General features: G+C 46.2%; 1 protein-coding gene across 3 annotated transcripts in view; it reads right to left on the bottom strand.

The window, feature by feature from the left end:
* Nucleotides 1–22,472, bottom strand: part of DIAPH1 (diaphanous related formin 1) — a 183,660-nt gene extending 161,188 nt beyond the window's left edge. For 2 of the 3 annotated variants that reach the window (XM_083181344.1, XM_083181345.1), the window contains exon 1: nt 22,096–22,471. In XM_083181344.1, coding sequence (XP_083037470.1) covers nt 22,096–22,215 — 120 coding nt within the window. In that variant the 5' untranslated portion in view covers nt 22,216–22,471. Of the gene's footprint in view, nt 1–22,095 lie in introns of all 3 variants that reach the window. The other variant, XM_083181346.1, reaches the window with a different exon arrangement.
* Nucleotides 22,473–22,993: the final 521 nt, after the last annotated feature.

Below are 22,993 nucleotides of genomic sequence, written 5' to 3'. Positions count from 1 at the left end.
TACAAACACATGTGGGGGTATCCACGGCAACACAATAAATAACCAAACCTAACCACTGACCTCACAGTACGTATTTGACAAATATACTTTTGAGCGCACTTCTCAAAATGACCGTGTGTATGTATCAATTATGTTCAGCTCCGTGGAGACTGCGGCACTTAATGGCTGTGTAGTATACATGGAAGGGTAAAAGCAGCACGCATGGTGTAATGGTTCGTACTACTGCCTCACAGCGCTAAGGTCATGGGTTCCATTCCCACCATGGCCCTAACTAGGGAATATAGATTGTAAGCTCCACTGGGGCAGGAACTGATGTGAATGTTCAAATATTCTCTGTACAGCGCTGCGGAATATGTGTGCGCTATATAAATAACTGGCAATAAATAAATACACGCGAGGCCTCTCTGTGACTGGATCAGGCGCTCCAGGCTTTGTACACATAAGTGGATTCACACATAATAACACAGCTTAGCAGCATGTGACATACAAGTGACACACAAGAACAATGGCTGCTACTCAAGGAACTGCGGAAAGCTCGAGGCTGCACTTAGAACCCCCGCTTCGTACATTCACATTTCAATGTTCACTTTATCCGCGTCATTTCAAAAGCTTGATCATTCTGATTAAGCCCAATGCGCAGGAAAAAAATAAATGAATCATCTATAAAAGCAGAAGACGCTTCGGAAAAATGCTATTTAAATGGCAGCCGTGTGAGTCGGTGTCCCATGTTCTGGGTTACTGGAAGGGGACAGGGAGTCATAGAGAAGTACCTGATCCATCGGGAGAATCTGTGTGGATAAGTCTCCCTAAGGAGGCTCATTATTTATACCGAGGACGGTTTCAGTATGTGTGACTGGCGGGCTGTACGCTGGTGGTCAGAAAACCGGCACCAGATCCCGCGAAACAGACCACCGACAGGGGCGGATTGAGTATACTAAAGCTGGCCATACATCTACAGATTGATTGTCAGATCTGGCTGGTTGTAACAAATACCTGGTAATATCTAAATGACAGTTTTTGGCAGTTTTCCAGATTTTCAAAGCAAACGGTCACCTGTCATTTGCGCTCATCCATTACCAGGTTTTTGTTCCAACCAGCCAGATCTGCCAATAAATCTGTATATGTATGGCCAAGCTTTACCCTGTCCACCTGCAGGCCCAGTAACCGTTTTGGCATGGTCAAATAGAAAAACTGTAGCAGGGCATGCTGGTATATGTAGTTCAACAACAGCTGAAGTGCCGAAGGATCCCTTAGCCATGGATGGAGACATTAAACTTCATATTGATGACATGATTCCCTTCATCATATTGGGCACTTTGGGACAGATTTGTGTTTGGAAGTAAAGGAGAAAAAATGCAAGTAACTGTCTGGAACAAGCCGTGTTGCCACGCAAGGGGAGCAGATGTATTTCTAGGTTTTCTGTGTAGGGTAAATACTGTCTGCTTTTGCATGCAGCCCACAAATGCTGTGCAGCTTGGTGTTTACACTGCAATTTAGATTTCAGCTTGGACACCCCCCACCCAAATCTAACTCTCTGCACATGTTACACACCTTCCCCATTGGGCATGGCAAAAGGCTACTGTAACGTGGAATTAAAATGCAAATTGTAATAAACGGGGCCCATACATGAATTCGCCAGGCCTGCCAGGGAGGTACCATACCCTAAGATGTCACAGCCCCACCAGTGGGCAGCTTCTGCAGCCCTGAGATCATCAATTTCATGAAGACGTAAATAAAGATCCAGAACACGTAACAAACATTGAAGACGACAATAAAATGATTGGTCCACTTTCAGGGGAAATAATGACTACACTAAAAGGAGGGGGGACACGCAGTAGTCATATAGTGGAGTACGTGTAATCAGCCTGAAGGGTGTCCCGCAGACTAGCGAGTCTTCTTATCCGATAAGGCCCAGAAATGTAGAAAGTTATAATTAGGAAGTAACAGAACCCACAAGAGGAGGTCACAGTTGAGGAAGCGAGTGAGTGGGCCCTCCCGATAACATATCTGAGTTCTCCACAGGACAGAGTGCGGTATAGAAGACAGGAACTCTCCATGCACTAAATTATATTCTCTGGTTTCGCATTATACACACACACACACACACACACCGCATAAGACTGCTCAGACAGGCTAGATTTTTTTATTAAAATGTTATATTGCGTCTTAGTCACAACACAACGCAGGGCACACAAGGAGACTGTGCTGAGTAATGTGATATCGGACACTTGTACATTGTGTGCGATAGAGCAGACCAGACTGCTTTATTACAACACTTCCTGTACAGACCCAGAGACTCGGTGACCCAGAGACTCGGTGCACCAGCCGCTAGTAAAGTCTCACAGGATTTTTTCCATGTGCAGTGTTCTGGGCCAGTCAGGCAGCCTCTTAGCTTACCCTGGCAAAGCAGCTGACAAGCGTCCTATGTACGGTATTCTGGGCTGGCCCAGCGGCAAACAAAACAGTATGGCATGACATCCCTGCCCTACACGAGAATGCATCGAAAAATGACCGGATTGCTGCAGTGTCGGTATTGCATCCTGCCCACGGGCCGCTAGGTTGAAAAGCTCCGCCCTAGGTGTACGGAAGCTCACTCAGGACAATCAGAAATAGGGTCCATTGTGTACCAACCCTATTCTGTTACACAACCAAGTAGAGCAAACATGTTCTGAGAATAGCATAGCCATGGCTTAGAGAAGCTGGGGGAATCATTTTTTAAATACGGATGACTAGGTCTGTATAAAATCTAGGTTTAATAAAAACCTGTGGACTCTTGGGGAAAGTCTCCTGCCCTGCGTATAGCCATATACTACAGTATATACGCTTCAATGAAGGACAACGCACCAAAGAGAACTTCAATATGTGAGCAAAAATGGGTCAATAACAGAGTAGAAGAGACAGGCCGCGGTCTCTGCGGGAGGTTCTATTACCAGCAATTCGCTTTAATCATACCCAGCGGCTGTTTGATTACAATAATTGCAGTGACGGGATCCCTCCGCCGGGATTTCACCTCCAGGAAATCCACAAGTAACAATTTGAACATTCTGAAAGGAAAATCTAGGTCGTGAAAACGTGAGACTATCCCTGTGTGTGTGTGGCAGGGAAGTAACACAAAATGACATTTCTCAAGTGCTTCTGCGCAGGTTCCTTAGGGAAATCATTATACAACGTCGGGAACTCGCTTTATACGGTGATCTGTGTTTGATACTGTTGCCTCTTGTTTGCACAGCTTGGGAAGCATGCAAATCCCCTGAATAACACACCAAGGATTGTGTATTGCTGACCAACAAAACTCATGTATGTAGCTTATACAAAGAGTGTAAAAGTTGTCAAACGTCTGGGTGCTGATACAGACCTGTACTTGGGAGCCACCATCCAAAATAGGATTTGGGAAAATATATTCAGGATTTATCTAGTCTGCTGAGGAATATAGAATTAATTAATGGATATTAAGGTATAGATGTGTCCTCGTACACAGACTCAGTGCTGTCCCTATGCCCTTCGAAATGAAAGTGTGGTAAGGAAGCTTGGAAACAATGCCCATAGCCAGTACTTATCACTCTGGGGGTCCACGAGATGCATGCTTGCCCCAGGATATTGACCGGGTACATTGACGGCTCCTTCACTGTCACAGGAGCCAAATGCTGCACATATTGCTACAGTGCAGCACTTGGCTCCTATTACTGAGGAGGAGCCGGCATTTTGCTTTCAACCCTCTCAAAGGTTACAAGCTGAGAGCAGCCCCCAGCCTAGTGACACCACTTCCTAGCATCAATACACCAAGACACTTGGATTGAGTGAGCCACACTGAGCTGTGTAGCTTTTTCCTTAAATTTACGTCTTAATCACACTACAGGCGCAATCTGCAATAGAGGCCTGCGACTTTAAGCGCACAGGAAGTCATCAATATGTGCAAAACCCCAGATGAAGCACAACAGAACTTGTGGTGTAAAAAAAAGTGCAGTCGCTGTATCGCAGCATTGCGCACAGTTCTGTCGCATACACACACAAGCGTTGCACGTCAACTGAATCAGCGTAGTCTTGTGAAGCAGTTTTATCGCATTGCGACTAAGACGCACAAAAGAATGTCAACCCAAGCACAGTCACGGCATGGTGTTGGATATTGAATTTGGATATAGATTTAAATATTTCAGATTGCTGCAGAACTACCTGAAATACAAAAATATACTAATGAAGGCCGACTTTAGTGTTCCCGCTAGGATGCGGCAGGGCACTGAGGTGCTACCATCTGATTGAAGAGTGTGACCAAAAAGGGGGTGTGGTCAGTTGTGAACGGGAGGGGGGGGGGTGCCCAGCACTTAGTGACTTATTTTTTTTCTGTTATATTACTATCTGAAGTGCAGATATGTGCAGTAACCATAAGCAACCAATCAGATTCAAGATGCCGTGTTAAAACGCAGCTTAGAGTATCAGAGCAAATGTTTTATTGGCCACTACACGTTTCGGTCCATTAGTGCTGAAACATTTCATCTCCCCACAGTGTATGTAATATTCTATGCTGGGGCGGTTTAGCAAGCGCTGGAGCTGGAAAGGTCATGTTTAGGCACGCTCCTCTTTACAAAGGAAAAAAAACATGAAATATGCTGAAAAATAGACCTTGGTGTTCACAGGAAGGCCAGGTGACACAATCAGCCACCCAGGAAATCTGCTGCAACAACTGTGCGACTCAGCTCCCAGTAATGAGGACACTGCGCCTAATTCAGACCTGATCGCAGGAGCTGCGAATTTGCACAGGGGACGAATATCGGACTGTGGAAGCATACGGGCCGTAATGCGTGTGTGCAACACAAGGCAGTTAGGGGAGGGTGAGTGACGTCAGTAGCAGCCCGGGTGTGCCTGTGTTTATCGCAACCGCCAAGTAAGTCCTGGGCTACGCGGCGGATTCGATGAATGGAGCCAAGTGTAAAATTAATTAGATGGTAAACGGCTTCCAGCGGGACTGGGACATTTTTGCAATCAGGTCTGAATCAGGCCTACTTAGACAATTGAAACATTCAATGTAACCCAATTATAAAGGGGCCCGCAAGACCTAGGGCCCAGAAACATATTAGGAAACTTAGGACACTAGTGGTCACATTCACTACTGATGGGCGCATCTCCTGCTGGTAGACAACCATTAAGAGAGATCTGCGGCCAGTCATTCTAGTTATTGGGGGCTCTAGAATCCCTCTCTGCTATTCATATTTGTGCACTGTGGCAAAGAAGCCTCAATATACTCTAGAGGCAAAGAAGCCTCAATATACTCAAATCCAGACCGCATAATTTCCTGCAATGAGTCGTTTTAGGCAACAAGGATGCCATACCTTGCCACCGCTCACTGCTAAAGTGATTTACACAATAGCTATGTGGCACTTCTAAATCAGCAACATGTATCATGCTTTCGGCTGTACTACCCACAGACTCATAAATAGTATGATATAAATGAGAGTTTATTCTAGCACTCTGCCATCGCTCTCTGTTCTGGTGATTCTAGCACACACTGTTCTGTATCTCAGCGCTGAGCATCAGAGCAGAGAGCAACACCGCAGACAGGAAAGAATAATTGCATGGGTGTGACAGTGGCAGGGTGCTAGGATGTACACTATAAAGACTGCCATACATAACACAGCTATTAAATATAGTACTTTACGAGAGTAAGTGTCAGCGGCTCAGGTGATCCAATGCCAGCCTAAGAGGGATGGAAATACACCCAACACATGATCGAGTTAAATATTAAAATTTGAATAGCACAGTGCGAACCAGCTAACAGAAGGATCAATATATGCCGTATGCATGAGGTCATACAATGCCTTACTGGGCAGCTACTCAAGCCCCTTTCAGACCTCACTTTTTACCCGTTATTTTGCCGTTTCAAAACGGTAATTTGTGCAGTCTGAGTGAATTTACCGGTTCTATTGAACTGGTATTTTTAAAAGGGTCCTAACACGTTTTTTTTCATCCACCGTTATCTATGGGTTTAAATGGGTTCAGCGTTATGAAGGGACAAAAACTGCACTGAAATACCGTTTAAGAGACATGCGGTGTGAAAGGGGTTTTAGCTGGCAGACCCATTTGGTTTGGGTGGAGTATAGGAGCTGAAAAGTGATTGGCCAATGGAATGCGGCAGAGCTCTCATAACCAATCCGATTGCCCGATCACCGTCATTAAGTCTTGGATTGGATACCACTAAGCCCTGTTAGAGGACATCTAATGACATTGCTTGGTCTTTGTATTTTATACTAAGAAGGCTTCGTATTCAGTTGTATCTGTAACATGGTCTTTGCTGTGTGTTCTTTACTGGATATACCCCGACCTGTGGTTTTATAACCCTGTATTTGAGTGACTTCCCTATATATTTATTGGATCCCTTTGTCGAAAAAATGGAAAAACGGAAAAAAAATTTTTTTTTTTAAATGAAGACACTTTGGGCCTGATTCAGAACTATTCGCTAAGCTGCATGTAAACGCTGTCCGGCTGAATGACCCCCATGCAAGAAGATGCGTCGCTTAACATAAAACAATTTTTCTGCCATTCACTAATAGAAGTCAGTGTAGACTGACACTTATATGCTCGCAGATCACTGAATTCGGGACCAGCCAATCAACTCCCAACTGTCATATTTCAAACACAGCTGATTGGCTGGTGCGTTACCTCCTTCCCACTTTATCTCCAGTTTATCTCTTTTGGCTGGTGCGTTACCTCCTTCCCACTTTATCTCCAGTTTATCTCTTTAGGCTTAATAGATCTCTGTCAACCTAATGACTAAAGACTTAAGGTGCCCATACACTAGTAAGATTTATCTGCAGATCTGACTGGTTGGAACAAAAACATGGTTATGGATGAATGACAGTTTGTCAGTTTTCCAGCATTTCCAAGCAAATGGTCAACTGTCATTTGCTCTCATCCATAACCATGTTTTTGCTCCAACCAGACAGATCTGAAGATAAATCTGCGTGTGTATGGCCACCTTATTGCTGCCCATACATAATGTGAGATAATCCTTCGATTTCAACCGCATCTGGTCGATTAATCGAAGGATTGCATGTACAAAATGTGTAAAAATTCGACGCGATGCGCGGGCACGCCGCTCGAATGTCGCGTCTCACGGTCTTATGGACTGCACATAATATTTCTCGAATTGTATGTGTGGTCGAAAGCTGGTTTGTGCGCATGCGATTTTTCTAAATGGCGACGTGTATTCTTGAAGAGTTCAGGACACTTCCTGGGCCCCTCCTCTTCCCCCCACCCTGTGCACATGACTAGAGAGGAGGCTGGATGCACGCTGCTGGGCTCCCATGCTGCTGGGGAAAAGGTAATCAGGCTACAGCACTGAACAGCAATGTTTTTATTAATTTATAAACAACACTGCCCACTTTATATGCTGTATACTTTCTTGCTGTATACTTTTATGCTTCATTTAATTTCGACCATGCGACCCCGCCAAAAAAAAATTATCGCATGGTACATTCGATAAATCGCATGATCGAATGCAAAATCGAATGCGCTAAAATGCTAATTTCATGCGATTTATCAAATGGTGAGCTTGAAGGGAAAATCGAACCCGACATCGAATCGAATGCAATCGCACATATGTATGGGCAGCATTAGACATTGTCGCTAGACCACACCCAATCAATCCCCCCCCCCCCGGTCACAGAGGTTGTATGAATAACAAGCCCAGGAGACGTAACATCAGCAGCATCTTAGGCAGGGAGGTCTGAGGTTTCCGACAAGGGACACGGTCGCTAGGTCAACATACATTTGGTTGCCCGCTGAAGCTCAACACCTGAAAAATGTCGATATGGCCAAGGTCAACAGGGTGGGAAGGTCCACGAGTTTTTCACGCCGACAGACGGTATTTCATACCCTAGCATCCACTACGGCATGGTGGGAGAATAAAATAGTGTGCTGAACGCAGCGATCCATAAAAAAAAAACGCAAAAAACAACCTTTTGACTATCGGCCGTTCCATTGTTGACCTAATGCTTGTGTTTAACCTTCACCGAGTTGACCCTATGACCCCTACCCTCCAACAAGCCCAATTATCCTTTAATACCAAGTCACCAACACATCTACTTGGAGTAACGTAGAGCGGGCACGTATAAGATTTGGGTCAGGCACCTACTGTGGTCAGCCTTATTCTCAGTTATGCATTACACTCTATTCAGATATAGAGATTTAAACTTACATTTTCTATGACCGTTACAGAGGATGAACGTCCGTCTTTTACCCCTTGTGACTATTTAAACGCATCATGAAGGTAAAATTTGGTTTCCAGCAGATTGCTTTCCAGTGTGCATCTTATGCCAGAACCTATAAGGCCAGCAGTGTGAGAGTTGCTAGTGTCACACACCAACAGTAAGTAGTATTGGGTTGGTACAAGTATCAGGGTTCTAATCAAAGATCTACAGAACGATCAAACATTGGAAAGAACAGAAGAATACAATATAAAAGAGGTAAGTATTTGGAGTCTATGAAAAGCTACGCTGTCAGGATGAAAGGCGAAAAGAAAATAATTGTTTTTGATGTATCATTGATTCCTACTTCAGAGAAAGGAAACTTGTCTTTCTTACAAGGCACACAGCCTGCTGGGACTTGTAGTTTCCCCCAGAGCAAGAGTGCTACAGGTTGCCTAGGTATAAAATAATCATCACAGGTAATTAACCCACAAAGAGCCAAATCGCATAGCAGCATACCCTAGCGGTAAGTAGACATTGGTGTATTTGATGTAGGAGTCCGGTTGGTACAGACCGATAAAGAGCACTAAATTAGGAGAAATGACTAGTAAAATAATGAACTATAGGCCAGATTCAGTACAGATAGAAATTTTGTGTGTGGAACAAACATGTTGCTATGCAAGTGAAGCAAAAAAAAATTATATTGTTTCCGTGCAGGGTAAATACTGGCTGCCTTTGCATGTAGCCCACAGATGTACAATAGCTTTATTGTTACACTACAATTTACATTTCAGTTTGACCACCCCTCCACACAAATCTTCCATCTTAGTGAATTTACCCCTAACTCTCTCTGCACAGGTTACATCTGCAGTGCAGTATGGTTTTGCCCAAACGCATCCTTTTTTGCTTTGCCAACAAAGTTGAATCCTGCCTTATAAACCAGAATCCACAGAGGACTATGGTGCTAATGCAGAGGAGGACATTAGTAGCACAGTCTTTCTACATGGCGGTTGAGCGGAATTATGCAAAAGCTGCAAGGGGCGTCTCATGTATAAAAACACCCAATGCCGGCTTCCCGGTGGTTACTCTGGATGTCTGGATGAATCCCACTGGTGGAGCTGCATCCAAGGATACATCACGCCTAGAGAACAAGGCCAACAAGCCCCAGTTTTCTGGAGCGCTCCCCTTTTCTGCAACATAGAACTGGATGTACACATTAAGGAACAGAATACACATTCTACCGCTCAGTAGATCAGAACTCTCCTCTGGGACTCTTAAATAAGTTGCTAATATGCCAGCCGCTAAGTACAGGACACACTGTGCCGGGGGAAGTACTGTGCATCCAGCCCCCTCACTAACAAGCAGCTCAGAAGTCGCATGTTCCCAAAAAGAGACTCGCGAACATTTTCCAAAGGGATTCCCGATTTTCGACGTCTCTAATGATTTACGCTTGAGAGGTCGCATGCAGACCACGGTCGGATCATGTTTTAGGACTTTCTACAGCTGTTCTTCACCGCTTGATAATTTATTTATAAGGGTGTTTCTAATAAACAATGTTTAATGTTAAGTAAGTTTATACTATTAGTCTCTTAGAAACAGAATAAAACAAACCACAAAGTTTACATTTATTATCTCGCTAATTAAAAAGTACTTTATTTAGAAGAAGTGGCAGTAAATTATAGCAAGGCTATTGGGACAGTATAAGTCATTATGTCGACAGGGTTGGAAAGGCGAAACAAGCATTATGTCGACAGTCAAATTTTTTTTCATGTTTTTTTTTTTTTTTAGCCAACATGTGACGACAGGCAGTATGTTATACCCAACCTCCACTAGGGCATAGAGGGAGAATAGAACAGTGTGCCGAGTTTATTGAAGAACCATGCTTGAAGCATGACGCGGTACACTTTGGGCGTCCATGTCGACGTCTGTATTTTGCAGGTGTTGACATAAATGATGTCAACCATCTGCTGTTGACACGGCGAATGTCAATGGTGTGAAAAAGACATTTTGCTTGTACATCGGATTGCGTAATAGCACAATGTACACACGGGAGGCGCTGTAACACTCTTTTAAATCTGCAATGGCAGCAAATGACAAAACCATAAGGACTAGGTCCTGCAGGGCGAGTGCCAGCAAATCGCATACCGCAATCTGCATAGCTAGTCCGTGACCGACGCCTCTGCGACAAACTAGACAGCCAATCAGATGCTCCTAACACCATTGTTAACAATGAAAAAAAGAGAAACAGAATAGGAAGAGAATTCGAAAAGTGTGGCCGCTTCTTATTGGTGATTATTCTTCTGGTGCCTGATCAGTTCCGGCATCAGGGAATCAGGAGGCAGGCAGCGGAGCTCATTGGATAGCCCCCAAAAATATTTTAACAGCAATTATCTTCACTGATAATGGTATATCCCACTTTGCAGTATTAAAAAAAAAAAAAAAAAAAAAAAAAAAAGGCAGCAATTGAATTACTTTGGTTCGGTTATTCCCGCTAATATCCTACTATTAAGTTTTCCAAGCATATTTTAAGTTCTTAAAGTGATTTCATGCATTTACCCCAGGGATCGAGAAATCCCGGGGGCCAGGTCGCCATGGCAACAAGATTTGGCTTCCTAGGAACCAGATTTTTTGCAGGGAGGGAGGAAGCAGATCCTGCTCGCGGACGGCCAGTGGTGCGCTTGCAAGAGCGGTGGACAACTCACCCAGCTGTATCAGAGCAGCTCCACGGCCATTTTAAAACTGGAGCCAATCAGAGTTGGCTCGCAGTTCGGTAGCCAACCAGGAGTGGCAGTAGAAGCTCCTGATGGGACAGCAAGCTCCGAAACAGCCGCAGACCTGTTCCGATGGCGGGTTGTCCACCGCCCTGTCTGACTGTTGCAGTTACTGTGCTTGGTAATGTTGGGAAGGGGATGGAAGAGGTGGAGGGGTAATCCCCTGTGGCAATGAGCATGTACCTCAGGCAAAGAGCATGCAACCCGTAGCAACGAGCATGTAGGTAAGCAGCACTAAGATGTCTGGTTCCTAAATTTTCATCCTGGCTCCTGTAGTTAAAAAAAAAAAAAAATGCAGGACAGATTATATTTTTGTGCTGCAGCTTTAGCTTCGAGATCGGACACGTCCCTCCCGCCACTACATCTCTCTGCAGGTTACATCTGCCACCCACCAGTGCAGCCAAGGAGCAAATTTCCTCCTTGATTTCGTTTTGCTGTTCTCCCAACTCAGAATGAGCATCATAATCTGGAGATCGCGTCCTCGTGATTCATGACCAAGAGATAAACAAGTGTCATCAGTCTCTCCTAATAGTCTGACCTCCAGCACCTTGACAAAAACTCATGCCACCAGGAAAGCCAAAACCAGTCCTCAGGGAACAGTCTGTCTCTGCTGCCAGCAGCCTCACTGGATAACGTTGCAAAATAAACCTCTAAAAGAAACACTTTACATCATTTAATCCCCAAACATGAAAATAGCAACACAACACATTTCTCATTCACCGAGGCATGAAATGATATTGCGGATTCTATTGTGTGTTTTTAGTTATCATAACTCGACAAAGCATGAAAACGGGTGTTGGAATGGAACCCGTTGGCGCCTTAGCCTATACATTGGCATTTATGGATGCAGCATGACCCATTTACGTGCATTCTCCACAAAGGCATCGTAAGTCAAACATGTCGGCATTGTAAGCTCCCTGGTAGATGCCAGGTCGACTTCTGGTCTAATGTAGACTGACCAGCCACAACAATGACCTAATGGCCGATAAAGATCCAATCGTAATCTCCTGCCTACACGTGACGTCATCTTATGAGAAACTCCACACCGATTGGCTGCAATCAAAAGACGAACTCATGACATCATGCTCTGAGGTATTCATGCTAACTGCTATGCCAACCGTGCTGACCAATAGCCTTGAAGGTTAAATGGCCCCATATTTTAGTACTTGTAAGCCCACTCGAAGCAAATGCTTCGAAAGCTAGCAGATGTAGTTTCACTTGCTGCCTACAGATGGCAGTGTTTGGGAGACAAACAGAAACTAGACAATCACATACATAATTATTTTGCTTGCTCCCTCTTTTCAAAAATTGTACAAACATTACTTTTACTGAACTAAAGGCAGGGAAAAAATATGCCTTAACCCCTTTGAGTGCCAATCTCTCTGAGAGAGATGTGCAAAAGAACCACTAAAAATGCCAGCATTGCTCACATTTGTTATATACATTCAAATTACAAAAAAAAAAAAAATGTTTCCTCTGCAATTTTTTTTACACCTATTTTGACAAAGTCGCTCAGCACTCAAAGGGTTAAACCAGGTACAATTCCCGGGGTGACCTGACAGATTATTAGGGGTTATTGGCCCGATAATTGTTTAACGTATACACTACACCAGGGCCCAATGGTCGGTCAAGACCCGTCGGATCGACTCAGAATATAATGAGTGCTTTTCATATAATTTGGAAAACCCAGCGTGTACGGACCTCAGCCTGAGGTGAAGTACCACCCGTGACCACTAGAGGCCACTCAATGGACCAAATGTCTCAACAGAAAGTGAAAGCAAAACGATCTGTTTCAAACTTGCTTGATGTGGAGAGAGGGAGCTGTGAAGACAGAGTGGAGGTAGGGGCAGATAGGGACTAAGCCGTCATTTTGACGGGCTTTTAACTAGGGTACTTGTTTCCTAGCACGGCCACAACTATCATGATCGTGGGCATCGTGAGGAAAAATCGGGGGCATCGCGGCCATCGCAAGCACTAAAAAAAATCGGGTGCGATGGTCGCGACGCGATGCCCGCGATTTCCCCATAGGGAACAATGTTAAATGCCTCAATTTAGCCGCGATGCCCCCGATTTCCCATAGGAAACAATGTTAAATGGGTCAATTTACCCAAATCATCATAGGGAACAATGTTAAATGGGCCATAAACCCCCCAAAACACCCCTGAACAGTGAAATGTCCCCCCAAAAGTATTTTACGCCACCCCACGATCAACACGAACCCGAAGCGTGGCGTGCGCAGCGAGCCCGCGAGGGGCGGCGGTACGCGTCCTCCGACCTTTTCATACCCCCACTATCCACGTCGGCGTGGAGTTGAGAATAGAATAGTGTGGTGAGCGCAGCGAGCCCCGCGAGGGGACGCGGATACCTGTGAAGCCCGTGAAGGGACGCGTTTACCTGTGAAGGTATCCGCGTGCGCTCGCCACACTATTCTATTCTCAACTCCACGCCAACGTGGATAGTGGGGGTATAAAAAGGTCGGAGGACGCGTACCGCCGTCCCTCGCGGGCTCGCCACGCTTCGGGTTCGCGTTGATCGTGGGGTGGCGTAAAGTACTTTTGGGGGGACATTTCACTGTTCTGGGGTGTTTTGGGGGCTTTCTGGCCCATTTACCATTGTTCCCTATGATGATTTGGTGAAATTGAGGTATTTAACATTGTTCCCTTTGAGAAATCGGGGGCATCGCGGGTACATTGAGCCATTTAACATTGTTTCCTATGGGGAAATCGTGGGCATCGCGTCTGGACCATTTAAGGCTTTTTTAGCCGCATACGACGCGACCGACGCGATTTTGACTATTTTCAATGCATTTCAATGGGAAAAATCGGGGCCCGCGATTGTGGCCGTGCTAGGAAACAAGTACCTTAACTAGTTTTTTCTTAATATAGAAGGAGACATTATGGGATTTTATTTCAAAAAGATAAATTTAGAATAAATCAATTATAGGGTAGTTCATTGATTATTATACGATAATTAGTCGATTATCAGTCATTTCCTGGATCGTTTCGTTGGTCTGAATCTAGCATCGTTGGGCAGTAACTGACTCTACAGACTCAAAAATAAAGACAAAATCAATTCTAACAATACACAAAAGGTAAAACGATCATCATATCTATGTGTCCTTTAAAAAGTCTATTAACAAAAGATCTTGGGAAAACCACCCTGCCTTTCATAGTAACAAGGTCGCTAGAATTATAAGCTAGTAAAAGAAATGCTTTTGTTTTTTAACTGACGCGGCTGAACACAACAGACGTAAATGATGTGTCATGCACTTAATACACGCCAACGCATAAATGTCTCTTGTTCTTTTTAATTTGTGTTTCTGTTACAAGTTAAATAAGCGTGTACGTCTTTTAATTGGGATAAATAGTTTACACTCGGCATTATGGGAATCTATATAATTAAGGGTGGTTAACTTTTCCAGCTCTCGGAGATTGGCGACAGCGCAAGGCGAGACGCGCTGATCGGAAGAACTGTCATTGGCCAAAGAGAAAGAACAAGTATAATTACTTATTGTGATCGTCACGGATTGTGACGATACACAACAGCGATCAGGTCTGAACACCGCGCACATCACCAGTATACATCATTACAGTATTGTGGTTTTTCACTTCCTCCTAGGAAATACTACACGGTATCATGGCACGATTCTGTTTCCTGGGTGTGGTTACCAGTGGGGGGGGAGCAGTTTATAGATCAAAGACCTATAGTATGCCATTAATATGCATATTTATGGTAAGTTTAGAAAAAGAACATATATATCCACCAATTGGTTTTCAAAAAATTAATGTCTATACATTTTTTCGGTGCACATCACATACTGTATGTTTAATGCGATTTTTCAGTGTTCTTGTACAAGATGTAAGAAAAAAAATAAAAAAAAATTCAATGCCATCTGCAAGGCCAAATTTCGGTAAATGTTTACTTTCAAGGCGGTCGATATATTGGATGCGATATATCGGCCGATCCGATGCAACTTTGTATCTGTTCATAACCCCAATATCCACTATGCAGTTGATGTTATATAGTGTGGCGAGCGCAGCGAGCCCGAAGCGTGGCGAGGGGACGCGGATTACTGCGCTCGCCACACTATATAAAATCAATTCCATGCGTAGTGGATAGTGGGGGTATGAACAGGTTAAAAAAAAAAAAAAAAAAAAAAAAAATCGGATCGGCCGATATCACATCCGATATATCGGCCGCCGTGAAACTAGACAAGTACCCAAATTTCTATAATAATAATAATAATAATAATAATAATAATAAATTAATTAATTAAAAAAACACATAAAATTAACAAAAAATAAATAAAATCACTACTCAGATGGAGGATCTGCAAGGTCCACAATGGAATTCACATCCAACATCTGTACCAAACATTTCAGATGGTCAAGTACCAGGTTAACAGGAATGTCCTCAGATGTTCAGATGGGAGTCTCATCACAAGATAATTCTGTACAATACACAACCCCAGATTTCTTATATCTTATTGGGTTTTCAGTTTGATTTTTTCTAAATGAAACCATTTTTGCATTAGTCGTCAACAACGTGACCCACCCTCAGACCTACAGCCCACCCTAAAAAAGAATTTGCAGCATATACACGTCCACTGCACAGAGAGTCCCGATAGATTTGGCCGACATATTTTGTTTCTGTGCAGGGTAAATACTGGCTGCTTTTTTTCTTACACTACAAAATAGATATCAGTTTTAACATATTTTGTTTCTGTGCAGGGTAAATACTGGCTGCTTTTTTTCTTACACTACAATATAGATATCAGTTTTAACATATTTTGTTTCTGTGCAGGGTAAATACTGGCTGCTTTTTTTCTAAAGGCCCCCTTACATTATGCGATTTGGGCACGATTTTGCCCGATTCGGATGAATCGGGCCGTGAAATCGTCCCAAATCGCATATGGTGACATCCCCTCTGATCCGATGCGCGGCCCCGTGCGCATCGGATCGGAGATGGGAGGTCGGACGTGCTGCACATAAGATTTGCTAAATTTTATGTGCTGCCCGGAGCCGTGCTCCCCCACAACAGGGGACCTACCAGAGTCAGGCGCAGGGAGCCGGGCAGCATCAGCGGGAGCAGGGGCGGCGGCGCAGAGTACCAGGGAGCCGGGCAGGAGAAGACGCTGCAGCAGCAGCACTTCAAAAAAAAAAAAAGGGCCATACAAACGCATAGGAAGCCATTCATTGGCTGAGACCTCTCTCAGCCAATCAGCGATCTCAGCCTGAGAGGTCTCAGCCAATCAATGGCTTCCTATTCGTTTGTATGGGGTTTTTCTTTTTTTTTTGGAAGTGCTGCTGCTGCATCGTGTTCTCCTGCCCGGCTCCCTGGTACTCTGCGCCGCCGCCGCCGCCCCCCCCCCCTGCTCCCTGCCCAGCGGCTTCCTGCCCGGCTCCCTGCACCCCGACCCCCCCCCTGCCCACTCTCTGTTTGCGGGCATATTTCTGCTGCTGTCCCCCGCTCCCATTGTCCCTGCAGCTCCCCGGGAGTGGCATGTGATAAATCGCATGCGATTTATCACATGCAAAACTTGGCACATGAAGTGCCATCGCATGTGATCCCTCCCGGGGAGCTGCTGGGACAATCGGGTCCGACTTGTCGTTATGACAAGTCGGACAAATGTAAGGGGGCCTTTACACTACAATATAGGGTACTTGTTTCCTAGCACGGCCACACCGATTTACATCGGGGTGGTCGTGTCGGAAAAATCGGGTCGATCGCATCGCATGCGATTTGGTCGCATGCGATGCAATCGACGTGACCGACCCGATTTTGGACCCGATTTTTTTATTGAATGAAATGTAAATCGGGTCCCTGGGACCCGATTTTACATTGGATTCAATGTAAAATATTCCCTAGACCCCCAAATTTAACGACTTAAACCCCACCCCACGATAGACGCCAACCCGAAGCGTGGCGAGCGCAGCGAGCCCGCGAGGGGCGGCGGTGCGCGTCCTCCGACCTTTTCATTCCCCTACTATCCACTAGAGCATGGAGTGAGAATAGAATAGCGTGGCGAGCGCAGCGTGCCCCGCGAGGGGACGCGGATACCTGTGAAGCCCGCGAAGGGACGCGTTTACCTGTGAAGGTATCCGTGTCCCCTCGCGGGGCTCGCCACACTATTCTATTCTCACTCCACGCCCTAGTGGATAGTAGGGGAATGAAAAGGTCGGAGGACGCGCACCGCCGCCGCTCGCCACGCTTCGGGTTGGCGTCTATTGTGGGGTGACGACGGGGACATCTATAATGTGAAATGGGTCATATTGGCCCATTTCACATTTTTTTAAAGGTGAGATGGACTTAATCAAGTCCATCTCATCTTGTGCCATTATAATGGCACAAGACCGACGCGATCCTCACGATTTCAATGTTAAAAAATATTTTAACATTGAAGCCTATGGGGAAATCGGGGGCATCGCGTCGGTCGCGTCGGGACCAATGTTAATGGTCCCGACCGACGCGATGCCCCCGATTTTGCACCTTTGCCGGCAAAATGGACCTGATTTCAAAGGAAATCGGGTCCATCGTGTGGATCGTGTACCTTAACTTAAAGGTACACGATCCATAAGATTGTGGCCGTGCTAGGAAACAAGTACCCAATATAGATATCAGTTTTAACACACCTCCCCCAAATGTAATGCTACTTTCAGACCACAAAACTGGCTTTGACCAGGCATTTTGAAACGGGTCTGCCAGGTAAAACCCCTTTCACACCGCATCTCTTAAACGGGATATTACCATTTAAGAGCCGTTTTTGGACACTGGCAGCGTGTTACAGTTTTAACAGACACTCTCTCCCCCCCCCCCCCCCCTCAACCAGTAGGGCTAACACCACCCCCACCCCACCCCACCCCACCCAATGTGTTTAAGAAAGCCCCCCGTGCAGCCGGTACCTCATGCCTTGCGGATCCCGGCTGTGCAGACTCCTGCTGCTTATAAAAAAAAGTGACTTTCGGAAAATGGCTGCCCCCATACCAAAGACAGTTTTTTCAAACAGTCTTTCCTATGGGGCAGCCATTTTCCGAAAGTCCCATATTTTTTTAAAAAGCAGCAGGTACCGGCGCATGGGGGTTTTCTTAAACACATTGAGGGGGGGTCCCCTCTGAGCCAGGTCCTCACTGAGACAGCGCAGTGCATATTTAACGAACCGGCCGAGTATTACATATGCACATATGTAATGAGCGGCTAATTACATATGCGCATATGTAATTAGTGTCCGGCTCATTAAATATGCAGGCACTGGGGACAAATAGTGCTCACTGCTGCCTGGGTACCGTTTCAGACCGCAAAAAAAAAAAACGGGTCTGAAACGTGTAGGACCCTGCTTTTTTACCATTTTAAAATACCGGTTATTTTAAAACGGTAAATTCACTCTGGACCTTTCAGACCGCACATATTACCTTTTTGAAACAGTAAAGAAACAGCAATATAGCGTTTAATTTGTGCGGTCTGAAAGGGGCGTCACTCTCTCTGCACATGACACATCTGCCACACCCGCAGTTCAGCATGGTTTTGCCATTAATGAAGAAGGCGTTTGCTTTTGCAAACCAACCAGAATCACCCTCAAAGTGTGGGGAACCGGAAGAACCGGTTTCTCTCTTTCCCACAGATCAATCACCCAAATCAAATCTCTTGCTGTGTGTGTATTTTTAGGATGTGATGTCATTGGGCAGCGATCCCAAACTATTTTAGTCATAAAGCCCTCTGCCACTAAATTATTAAACGGCTACCCACAAAGAGTTGCACAGCACAGCAAAATAACCAAGGCAGCGAGAGAAATAAAAGAAAAAGAAAAAAAAAAAAAAGGTAAAGAAAATGCATAACAAACACAACTCAAATGTATGAACAATGAACAGAAATGTATTTCCACAAAAGAAACCTCAGTGCTAGTTATACAATCAATGAGGTTCTACGTATAGGCAGTAATTCTGATGGCCCGAAGACTACACGTTACAAGTTCCAGGACAGTGTACGCGTGGTGGAATAATAATAAGAGCTGAGGCTGCATGCACACCTCCAAACAATGATCTATTTGATGTTGCACAACCCGGACATGTGGTTTTAAAAAGAACAAAAACTAGTTTTACAAGTTCTTCTCAATTATTTGTAACATATCAAACAACATAGCTGAGCGTGTACCGCCACAAGCAGGAGAGGAACGGGCAAATCCCCAAGAAGCCTGTTTCTACTACACAGTTTGCATTCCTCTGCACATTACATCTGCCCCACCTGCAGTGCACATGGTTTACACCATTTTCCGAACAAATTTGTACTGAGCTCCGATCTGAATAAGGCCCGTAGTGCAAGCGGCAGGTGGAGAACTTCTAGGAAGCCACCTCCAAATGTTCCCCACCAACATTGACCGAGACAAAAAAAAAAAAAAATGTACCCAAAAAGTTAATAATAATAATTCCCCACTGACCCACCTGCTGGACAAGCTCCTACAATACACACATTCCTCCCTAAATTTAAAAAAAGTCACAGGCAGTGACCCATGTATAACATTCACTATAGCGGTCAACTAGGGCCATATGCAACTGGCGGCAAAATGCGGCTGGACAGGTCACAGAATATCGCAGATTTTCTTGTGCAGTTTATAATATATGGATACTAGGTCTACACCTGAAATAGGTCGACACAAGCATTAGGTCGACAATGGGAAGGTCAAGAGTGAAAACGCTCATCATGAGTTTTTAAAAAAAAAATATATATATTTTTTTAAATGGTCATGAGCCAGGCGGTATTTCATGCCCTACCATCCACTACGGCGTGGCGGGAGGAAAAAGTAGTGTGCTGCACGCAGCGAGCCACGCGATGGGACAGGGTACACACAGACTGCGTCCATGTCGACATTCGGGACAAAAAAAGAAGTCAAGAAACTCATGTCGACCTTACGACCCCAGCCATGACGACATATCAGGTGTCAACCTAAGGCCTATGGTCCTTCAGTGGCCGACCCAATGACCCATACCCCAACTTATATTGGGGAAGAAAACTGCATCATTACTAGCGAGGCACCAGAGATACAGACAGAAAGACGACACCCGGTGCCTCACGCCGCCAATTGTATGCACCCTTTAGGCTGTATAATTTTTACTGACATTTCAACCCTATAATGTTACTACAATACAGGAGAACAAAGCAGTCAGTCAGAAGAAGTGATACTATATTACTGGTGCAGAGCGCCCTCAGCTTGGGTCATGTGATTATCCGTATATAGAATGTTGTGACTGGGCCATAGAAGGTGGCAGGGGACTGGGGCACTCTGAATGTCAATATACATTATGTCGACACATGAAATAAGTCGACACAAGCATTAGGTCAAGGGAGTATAGGAGGCCACTTTCCCAATTAGCCCCGACCAGGCCACTTTTTGTACGGACACTACAGTGACAGGGCTCTTATACAGCCCCAATCCGTCCCTGGCCCTGCAAATATACAGCATATAAGGGTATGCCATTGCCATGTCGGCAGACATAGTGTTGACATGGAACATGACAACACCTTTCATTAGGTTTGGAATCGGGGTGTGCAGTCCAAGCCCCCCAAAATAACACAGGTCTACGGAATGTTGTCATGTTCTCAATGTCTACACCTTAAGCAGGGCCCCGACAGGTGTGATTCTGTACATGCAGGTAAAGCAGGGCCCCGACAGGTGTGATTCTGTACATACAGGCAAAGCAGGGCCCCGACAGGTGTGATTCTGCACGTACAGGTAAAGCAGGGCCCCGACAGGTGTGATTCTGCACGTACAGGTAAAGCAGGGCCCCGACAGGTGTGATTCTGCACGTACAGGTAAAGCAGGGCCCCGACAGGTGTGATTCTGCACGTACAGGTAAAGCAGGGCCCCGACAGGTGTGATTCTGCACGTACAGGTAAAGCAGGGCCCCGACAGGTGTGATTCTGTACATACAGGTAAAGCAGAGCCCCGACAGGTGCGATTCTGTACATACAGGCAAAGCAGGGCCCCGACAGGTGTGATTCTGTACGTACAGGCAAAGCAGGGCCCCGACAGGTGTGATTCTGTACATGCAGGTAAAGCAGGGCCCCGACAGGTGCGATTCTGTACATACAGGCAAAGCAGGGCCCCGACAGGTGTGATTCTGTACATGCAGGTAAAGCAGGGCCCCGACAGGTGTGATTCTGTACATAGAGGTAAAGCAGGGCCCTGATAGGTGTGATTCTGTACATACAGGTAAAGCAGGGCCCTGACACAGTATAACCCTGCTCGCACAGGTAAGCAGTTCCCTGACATGGAATAATTCTAAGTACTTCAGGTCTGTGTCCCCCCCCACCATCAGACACAGTATAGAGGAGCACATACAGGTAGGAATGTGTATGTGGGATCTGACTGAGCCTCTGCCTCCAGGTAAGTGCATTTCTGTTTCTGCAAGTAGACAGTTTCCCAGCAGCAGAGGAAAAGCAGAGGCAGGGGGGAGTCCTGTCAGACAGGGGTTGGGGGTACTAACAAACTGGTTGAAAGCAGTGGCAGAGGAAGTGTCAAATAAAGGAGGGGTACTGGCCGATAGGGTAGAGGCACTGGCAGAGGTGGAGAGGCACTGGCAGAGTGTGATTCTGTACATACAGGTAAGCAGGGTCCTGACTGCAGAGGCACTGGCAGAGTGGCAGAGGAGGGGGGGGGAGGAGGCACTGGCAGAGTGGCAGAGGGGGGGGGGGAGGCACTGGCAGGGAGGGGTTGAGGCACTGGAGGAGAGGGGGTTGGAGACACTGGCTGAGGTGGGGGAGGCACTGGCAGAGGGGGGGTTGGAGGCACTGGCAGAGTGGCAGAGGGGGGGGAGGCAGAGTGGCGGGTTGGAGGCACTGAAGGAGGGGGGGTTGGAGTCACTGGCAGAGGTGGGGGAGGCACTGGGTTGGAGGCACTGGCAGAGGGGGGGTTGGAGGCAATGGCAGAGGGGGGGTGGAGATTGGCAGAGGAGTGGAGTTGGAGACACTGGCGCAGAGGTGGGGGAGGCACTGGAAGTGGGGGGGGGGTGGAGGCACTGGCAGAGGAGGGTGAAGCACTGGCAGAGGAGGGTGAAGCACTGGCAGAGGTGGAAGAGGCACTGGCAGAGGTGGAAGAGGCACTGGCAGAGGAGGGGAAGGCACTGACACTGTCACCAGGACTGCCACAAACTTACAAATTTCTTGGACTTCTCTCCCCCTTCCTCCTGATTCTTCGGCTTCTTCTTCTCCTTGGAGCTCTTGCTGGGAGCCGGAGGGCCCCCTCCATAGCCGCCTCCTCCGGCTGGCGGGTCCATGCCGCCGGTTCACACTCCCCGGAGGCCTCACTCAGAGGGTGATAGAGGGTGCAGGGGCAGTGAATGCTACCGCTGCTGCTGAAGGTAATCCTCCCCGGTGCTGCCGCCCTGGACCCGGCGCTGTCCCCTGCAGCACACGCTGACCCTGCCTCATTAGCATACACTCTGCATATTCATGAGCACGCGCGCAACAGGCGATCCCACCAGCCACACGTGAGGGCGGAAGAGAGGGCAAAACTCCACTTTCCCAACAACTTCTTCCTCCACACTTCCGGGTTTGGGGCACACCAAATGGCACGGAGGGGGGTGATGATGCGTTTCTCTTTTTTTTTTTTCTTTATCGTTAGAACTTTTAGCTACGGTATCTGATTTTAGTATGTAGTTTATAAAAAAAACTATATACTTATCTGTGTAAGTAGCTCACAAAAGCCTTCGGAGGATATTTGGAATGTACCATTACATACTTTGCGGCATAAGGCCGAGTGGGTGTGCTGTGAGGCCAAGCGAGCGGCTACACCGCCACCTTCTGGCCAGCGACATAGTTGCAGCTTGTGCAGTAATGTATGGGTCATAGGGTCGACACTATGAAATAGGTCGACAGGGCTGGAAGGTCGACGCAAGCATTAGATCAACAACGGGAAGGTCGAAATTAGTTTTTCACCTTTTTTGCCCCGATTTTTTCAGTATACCACCTCCGCACGCCATACTTTGGGCAGGGTGCCTCACTGATCCTCCCATGATTCCACTGAGGGCACCCAATCCAGCCCACAACTGCACT

Source organism: Crinia signifera, chromosome 4 (assembly GCF_055691185.1).
Source record: "Crinia signifera chromosome 4, ASM5569118v1, whole genome shotgun sequence".
Lineage (NCBI taxonomy): Eukaryota > Metazoa > Chordata > Amphibia > Anura > Myobatrachidae > Crinia > Crinia signifera.
Note: the sequence above shows the minus strand (reverse complement) of the source record. Positions and strands in the feature narration are given on the sequence as shown.